General features: G+C 34.2%; 1 protein-coding gene and 1 long non-coding RNA gene across 2 annotated transcripts; one reads left to right on the plus strand and one right to left on the minus strand.

Moving 5' to 3' along the window:
* Nucleotides 1-321: 321 nt before the first annotated feature.
* On the plus strand, nucleotides 322-1,240 carry LOC149543432 (uncharacterized). The gene is made up of 3 exons (XR_016355238.1): nucleotides 322-494; nucleotides 872-958; nucleotides 1,065-1,240. It is a non-coding gene; the product is annotated as an uncharacterized LOC149543432 (long non-coding RNA).
* Nucleotides 1,241-5,664: 4,424 nt separating this feature from the next.
* LOC149543433 (uncharacterized) lies at nucleotides 5,665-7,593 on the minus strand. Its single transcript, XM_089795799.1, has 2 exons — nucleotides 7,506-7,593; nucleotides 5,665-6,329 (listed from the first exon to the last, which is right to left on the minus strand). The coding sequence occupies exons 1-2, from the start codon at nucleotides 7,591-7,593 to the stop codon at nucleotides 5,665-5,667; spliced, it is 753 nt and encodes a 250-aa protein (XP_089651925.1).
* Between the last annotated feature and the right edge of the window lie 1,013 nt (nucleotides 7,594-8,606).

The raw sequence follows: 8,606 nt of genomic DNA on the forward strand, positions 1-8,606 counted from the left end.
CTCATTTCCACTAAGATGCTTATCAGGAGAAAGAGTCCTCATTTTATTAGGTATCCTTTTGCTCTCCTCTTTGACCAGCCTACTAGAGAAGTGGGTTTGGTGTTGTAAGGTGTCCTCATTGCTGCCAATAATGTTATGTGTTTGTTTTCCTGGGCAGGCAAGTGTCAATGGCTTCCATGTCCTCCCATGATGTGTTTTAAGCTCCAAAGAGTTTCCAAAGTGGGGTTGTTATCAAAAGACACATGGCTCACATTGGAGGTTGCCAAAGGGTTGGCCTTTAAAAGTAAGTTTCTATAGAATTCTTCTCCGTCAACCAGAAGTGTACTGAGTATCCAATTAATCTACCCAAGCATCAGAACTCTGAAAATTTCCACATCAAACAATGCCCATTTTCGATTCTCACTCCACTGATCCAATCGAATAGATTATTTTTTCTATGATTGTACTATTTTTATATCAACATTCGGAATCATATACTGTAACTTATTATCAAGGTAGAGGTCAGGAAAACATGATGATGAATTAAATGTTAATGCACACAAAATCATTATAGAAATAGTATTCTTTAATACTATGAGCTGTTAAAAAGTGCTCTAATTTGTTTATGTAAACATATTTATCCGAGGGGCCGTTTCTGTTCATGAGTATGCTAGATTTAAGAATAAATGAGAGTTTAATTTTCTGGTAGTGGGGCTATTATAAATAGAGAATTTTTTTAATGATATGTATGAAGTTTGTGATATATTTCAGACCAACTTATCATTCTCAATAGAAAAACCTACAAATGTGACACAATTTTATGATAATAAATTGTAAGATAAAATCTGTGATAATAATCTTATGTTTTTATTTATATTTTTGTGTGTTGCAGTTGCTTTGGTTTTGGTAATGTTGGCTTTGATGATCTACTTCTTGATCACACATAAAGGATCTCCTCTAGAATACGTCGTTGGATCGTGTAAGTAATAAGACATTCTGAAAGTGGTTTTTGTACTGTTAATGCATTCTATAAATCAGTTTTGGCTATAGTATTACTTTTTAATACCTTTTTTTTTGTGTTGCAGTGTGCGTATGTGTGCTACTGATTTATATCTATGAAATTGCGAAACAAAAAACAAATGAGACTACAGAGAGAGGAGCAGTCCAAGAGTTGTATGCGTAACATTAAGATGTGGCCTTATTCCTTTTTAAGATATAACTAAAATTTATATTATAATCATCTAGATGATGTTATTTTTAATTTTGTGATTTCAAAATTTTCTTTGATGTAAATTATGCCTTCAACAATATTAATTCCTGCCATTGAACTCTATGGGAGAGTTCTTTCCCTACGAATAACTAAAATTTCCTTATCCTATCAATCAATAATAGATTTACAAAGATTTGAAACTGAAACGTGCTCAACAATTCACAGTGAAATTTTTTGGAAGCCTATTATTGGCCTCTTTTGAAGGTTAATGTTTTTTTTTTAAGGTAGCCCCTATTGAAGGTTGGAGAATATTACGTTTTTCATTCATTTTCATTCATTGAGATATATTGGTTGAAATAGTAAAAATATAAGATGGACTATTGTCAAGGTGTACGTTTGTCCTTCATTGAATTGTTAAAAAAGAATTTATGATTATAGTCGTGCATCATCCAAAGGTTTTGTAGCTGTGGGCAAATATCTCATTTGCTATGTTAAAAAGTTGCTACGCACCTACTAATTTTCTATTTGAATGAAATATCTGGTTTGGATTTCAGTAGCTCAACTCTTGTAGAAAATTATGAAACTGAAATATATAAACTAGTTCATAAATCCTAATATTTAATACAACATCCCCACAACATCCCCACTGTAATCTGAAAGGATTATCATAAAATCATTATTGAGAACTTTTATTTCTCAAATGTAATTGTCAACCAAGCACATTGGTGGAACATTTGTTAGTTGATCCATCCAGAGTCATCTTCTTGAGTCAAGCTTTGGCGGCTCTTAAAGATTGTCAACTAGCCTATTGGTTTAATATATCTAATATACGGTCTTCTTTTCAAAGTCTTCTATTCAAAGTCAACTTGTAATTTGAGTGCACCAATGATCCAAAATAACACATTGAGTGTAATGAACTTGTTATTGTCCATGATAAAATTTGATAATAACATACATTAGGTACAATAAAATAGCGCACACACTCCATATTGTGAACATATTTGGTCTAACTCTTAATTTGATAATAGAACACATCAAGTATAGTGGAGTTAAAACTGATATAAACATTTTTTCTACCAAAAATAAACAAAGCCATTATATTTATTTTATTTCTAATAACTAGTTTGAAAACCCATCTTCCTTGTTACTTTGCAAAAGTAGAAATGGCTACTAGAATAGATGGATAGAGGAGGAGTTGAGAATAAATAATAGTCACAAAAAGAGCTAAAATTTACATTGGATGTTCCCCACACAGTGAACAAGGAAATTTGAAAATCCGCTTTAACTCTGAATATCTCCAAACGGTATCCGATCCCACTCACCTTTAAGGAAAAGTGGAAGGTTTCATTCCCATAACCTTGTAATTTCACCTACATAATCTGAGCTATGCTGAAATAAAAGATTCTAACAGGCTAAGAGAGTCTCAGAATTAATCAACTTAGGCATAGGCTCATGTGAATCGATAATGGCCTTGGAACGTTGGAAATCCACACATATTTCCTCATATCCTCAATTGGCTAAAAGATCCACAATTTGATTGCCCTCACGCACCGTGGGAAATGAAAACTTCTTGAAAGGAGTGAATTAATCTTCATCCAAGCTTTCAATTATGTAAAGAGGAATACATGCATTAACAATTACCATAGACTCACCTTCTAAAAGCTTCCCCCTCCCCCTCCCCCTTCCTCTTTTGGCTAATAAACCATGTAGTGAGGCGGATGCTTCTGCAATATTATTGGTCCCATGAGAGATAGGAAGAGATTTGAGAGCATACACAATATCCTAATGACACTGAATATAGATACCAATATCTAGATTCCTGGATTACCTCTCAAAACATCATAAAAAATTTAATTTAACAAAGTCATGAGTAGGTGGTGACCATTCAAGTCTATTCTTGTCAATAGTAGCAGCAACATTCCATTGAGGAATCGGATCAAAGGGGATAATAAGCCCCTTCCAGCGCTTCATAATTTTCACATTTCAAACGGAGAAGGAAAACTTGCATTTGACAATTCTGATACTCATTTCTCAATGTCATTTATCACCATGCCAACATGATTGCTCTCTTTCCAATGATATGTTTGTTGCTCTCCTACCAAATTGTTCATACCACCATGGAAGGAATACATTTCTAGATATAATTGAATAAAAATGACATATGCAAAATAGGCCAAGACTGAAATAAGTCCCACAATTTTTGTAGTAAAGGCATGCTATAGTTTAGCTGAATATATTGAACACAAAATTCCAGTAGTCATTGGGAAATGAGTAATTTAATAATAAATTATCAGTATTCTCCTAATTTTAATTACATAGGACACAATTAAAAGGCAAAGTAATACAGGTTTTATTATGTCTATCACTAGTGAGAATTCAATACTTCAAGGCAAGTCAAGAAAAACACCCAGCTTTAGGAAGAACAAACTTATTCCAGTAAAAAGACCCAGCTTTAGGAAGAACAAACTTATTCCAGTAAAAAGAGAGGGCACACTGGGGAGGTTTCAAATTATATATTTGTTGTAATATTTTCTATCCCTCTTTGTTTGAGAAGTTTTCATCTTTTGTTGGGACCCAAACTTATGTATCTTCTCTGTCAGACAAGTAAACATCCTTTACCTAGACTTTTTTATTGTCATCAATTTGTAATTAAATGGGATCTTTCCAATTAACTTTCCCTGTCAACCTTTCCACCGATTTAACATAGTTCACAAGTTTGGATCCCTAATAGGCTGAAGATATATTCAGCAATCCAACATCCTACAATGAGCTAACTAAGGTAGGAAATCTGTTCCATGAATCTCTCCAAAAGACTATCTTATTGCCTCCATTAACTTCCCATGAAATGAATTTCACATTCACAACTAGATCTCTAACGTGCATCATAAAATCTCATACTGTCGAACCCTTAGAAGAATCAAGCATGGTGAGAATACACTTTGGGACCTCATTATCAAAGTATTTTTTATTGCATAATCTTACACCATTTCTTGTTTGACTTTATGTGCATATGCCCAATCAACTTACCACCAAAAGCCTTATTTCTAAAATGTAAATCATGAATTCCAACTCCTCCAATTGCTTTATATTTTGTGCCATATCTTGTAGTGAAACTAGATATACTTTCTTTTCTTTCATAATATTATTTGGTTCCTATAAAGTCTCTAATCATTTTTTCAATCTGCTACACAATAGAAGTAGGATCCTTAAGAATAGAAATGTTATAATTTGGAATAGTTGAGAGTACAACTCTAACAAGTAAAATTCTGCTTGCAAGGGAGAGCCATCTTCTTTTCCAAGCAGCTATTCTACATCTACATCTTATTGGATCAATTATAACAGCTCAATAACAAATCTTATTTGTACCAAAGAAGAAGGGAAGACCAAGGTATGTAGAAGGAAGCTGATCTACTGGGAATTCCAAAATACTAGCAAGTCTATCTTCAACAACTTTGTAAACATTGAACAAGAATAACTTAGATTTCTGATTTTTAACCTTTTGACCAGAGGCAGGCAAATATAAGTTCATTGTGTTCTTAATTTGCTTGGCTTCTTGAATGGACGCCTCACCAAATAATAATGTTTCATGTGCAAATAAAGAATGGGTATCGAAATAGAGGTGCCAACAATTTGAATCCCCTTCCATAGACCAAAAAAAATATTTATTTTGGACTGTCCTATTAAGTGTCTCCACCATAATGATAAAGAGAAATGGTGAGAGAGGATCATTTTGCCTAATCCCTTGTGATGCTTTAAAAAATAGATATAAACATTATATTCCTTCCTTTAGGAAGCAAGAAGAAAGAGATTTACAATATGATTTTTATTGAAGTTATTAGACAGGAGGCAACATTTTATCTTCATAGCCCCAAATAGGTTGAATGCATTAAAGTAACCCAGTCCATCATAATCATCACAAATATTATCTCCAAGGTTAGCACAAACATTTTCATCACCATTAATATCATCGTGAAAATCAACCTTATTTTAGACTTTGGTTTGAATTTCTATTACAGATGCCACAGTTGCAAAATCCAGAAAAGTATACGATCTCATCCAATATTTTTGGAACACTCTCCTTGAAGCATCATCCTTTTCAAATTCAGCATTGCTGAAAATTAGAGATCTAAAACAATAGAAAGAATGAATAAAACTGAGAAAGTAAGACAAATTTTATTGATCTATAAACTCTTTGATACAATCCGTCCATTGTGGTTAAGCCTCTATTTATAGAACACATTCACCAGTCGGCTACAGAGAACAAGTTTCCAGAGTTATCTCCTACGTGGGCAAAGTAAAGCTGTGGAAGGAGAAGTGTTGACAGCACTGATAGTTTATTTACTTGTTGACTGGGCAAACGTTACAGACTAGCATTAGACTAAAAGTTCTGTTGTAACTGATTGAAGACGTGGACACTATTTATTCCAGCAAGCATTAACTATTCTAGCTCCATTGTCACAGACAAGTGACAGAAGTTAGCAGTATTGAGTTAATGTTTTTTTCCAGTTGGCTCTTTCCATTGCATTGTAGAGTATGTGCACTCTAAAAGTACGAGATTTTTGACGCCAGTATATCTCTTCACGGGAGCACAATTCTTCCCAATCCGCCTGAAGAAGTTTCTGCTTGGTGAAAGTTGCTCTATCCAAACCCTGATTAATAGACTTGTCAAGAATGTCCGATAGCTGGTGCCTAACAAGATCTTTTTCTTTAGAAACGTTTTTGAATGTCACCTCATTCCATTTTCTAATATGCTGCTTGATGAATTTGAGTTTCTGAACGAATTGGTGCATTTTAGATCCATCACATCTTGGAGCAGTCACCCACCATTGCTGCAAGAATGACAGAAATTGAGGGTGCCGCAGCCACATCCTCTCAAATTTAAAAGATGGTTGATGTTGAAACTCTTTGTTAGGAGGAGGCAGAACAAGCTGCAAGGTAATAGGGAAGTGATCAGAACCCGGACATGCCAATATCTCTGCACGGAATGTGATGCCAGTTAAATTCCAGTCCAAAGTAACCAAAAACCTATCCAACCTGACTGCAATCTGCAAAAAGTCTGCCCTTTTATTCGTCCATGTAAAAGAACCCTTAATAGGCTCAATATCCATAAGATTATTCTCTGCCACAAAGTTTGAGAAATCTGCAATAGTCAATGGAGGAGATATACCCCCAATCTTTTTTAAAGCTTTTCAAATGGCATTAAAGTCTCCTCCTACTATTATCTGCTGGATAGAATACGATTTTATAATTCCAGTTAAATTCAGCCAAAGGGCTTGCTTGTCATTTGTTTCCATAGGTCCATAAACATTAATCAGGATAAAATTAAAGAAATAAACAGTAACTTTCAGAATTTGATAGTTATCAGACTAGAATAAAGCTTGAGCTTGAATTATTTTGATATACCATAGTATTGCCAAACCTCCTGAAGCTCCATTATCTTGCTGATGAACTGATTTCTATGATCTCCATTTTCCTATTGTCTTATCAAATGTATCTTGGGACATTTTTGTTTCTTGCAATAAGATGATATTCACCCTATTGGAATTTAATGCGGTGGTTGTCTTGCCCTTGGAGCCAAATGCCCACCTACCACCTGACAGACTCCAAAATCTAAAAAGAGGGGAAAAAATATGACAAAAGGAATGTCTCAGATTCATTTGACCAGACCAGTTAGAGAAAGAGAAGATAGATGTTGCAGAGCAGAGCAAAGCAAAAGGAAAGAGATCAACAAATCCAGTTGGCAAGTGTTTCCCTTGTTCACTCTGTAAGTTTTCTATTGTTGGTTCTGTCCTGTTGAAGCAGTGATTGCTCCAGGCACTATTGTATGCAGCTATTAGAGCTGCAAGTTTTAAAGTTCATTGAAGTTTGAAGTTTTACCAGTTTAGGGTTATTTTAGGATTTTCTGGTTGAAGCCGAAATGCTCCCATATTTTGTAATGTTTTTAATCAAAGTTGAATAGAAAACAAGCAGGCATACTTGAATCCATTGCTCTTCCTCTATTCATTGTTTTCTGAGAAGTTTATTATTGAATACTTCAGCTTGGCTCTCTGGTTTTAATGGTGGCAACATTCACATTGAAATCTCTTGAAGTTATAAATTTTTTCCAGTTTAAGCCGAGTTCACTTGGCATCCATTGTTGCCGAGCAGCCCTTTGTGTGCCGAGCTTACTCGGCACCTACCACCTATCACTCGACACCTTCACGTGCCGAGCAAACTGCCACTTGGCTCCTTAAGGTGCCGAGCAAAACTGACACTCAACACCTTCATGTGCTGAGTGAATTTTTAAAGTTTGTGAATTTGATTTTATTTCTCTCACACTCCCTCATAGAATCTAGTTCATGCTTGATTCTACATCTCTTGTCAGAAGCGTTCAGGGCTCTGACATTCCATGAGGCGATCTTCATTTTGGACAAAGAGAACACTTAGTTCTCCTTGTCTCTCGTTTTGATGGAGTAAATTTACCATCCAAGGTAGGCTAAATACTAGCATCTATTTCTGCCTTAGTCTGAACATTCTTAGATCTAAATCTTTTGACTGGGAGTTTGTTCAATCGATAAAGTTAATTGCTGATCAAGACCACCTGCCAAATAGTATAGGTCAATTTTGCAATACTCTATTTGCAATTAATTATTCATTATTAGTAGGTGGTGTGAGGAAAATTTTGTGTGCATCAAATAGACAAATGAAGAGATTTTCTTTTTTTAAGTTGAGTGTGTGAACAAGAAAAGGAAGTTTTCAAAGATTTTTATTGAGAACCAATTTTTTAGATATTTTGTACAAAGTTTGAAAGTATTAATGTGTAATCAATAGTTTAAAGTTGTTAAAAGTCATACAACAATTCAACTCTTATAGAAAAGCTAACAAAGCTGAAATATATAAACTAATGATAAACTCTAAGAAAAATTTCTAATTGATATTTATTCTTTTCAAAGTGTTTTTTAATCACTTTGTTAAATGAAATAATTAATAGAATATATATAGAAGAATAGTACAAAGTAAATTTTTATTACTAAAAGTTGTCCATTTGTCTTGTCAAACATTATAGAAAGAGATTAGGTCATATGTCCAAATCCTTATAAATAGAAGATAGGTTAAAATTTATATATCAAATTATATAAATGTTTTTGGACAAATACTAATGAAAGGAGAAGTTTTATAGATTATCAGTCATGAAAGATATGAGGTACAAATGCTAAACAAGTTCCTCCTCAAACCATTATATGTTTTATTAATGAAAATAGTCCAACTAACCAAGTACATGCTTGACAGCAAGTGGGAGCAAGTGTCCTTAGTGGGCTAACTTCTATTTATGTTCCAAGTCTTCCTAGTATTGTAACCTACTCTGTTGGTGCTCAGTGTCTGGACCTGTGGCACTTATGTTCCCTCTTCTTTTGTAGTCTTGAACCATGGTCTTGTA

This window comes from Cupressus sempervirens, chromosome 8 (genome assembly GCF_028749045.1).
Source record: "Cupressus sempervirens isolate cs-2001-9-10 chromosome 8, ASM2874904v1, whole genome shotgun sequence".
Classification (NCBI taxonomy): Eukaryota; Viridiplantae; Streptophyta; class Pinopsida; order Cupressales; family Cupressaceae; genus Cupressus; species Cupressus sempervirens.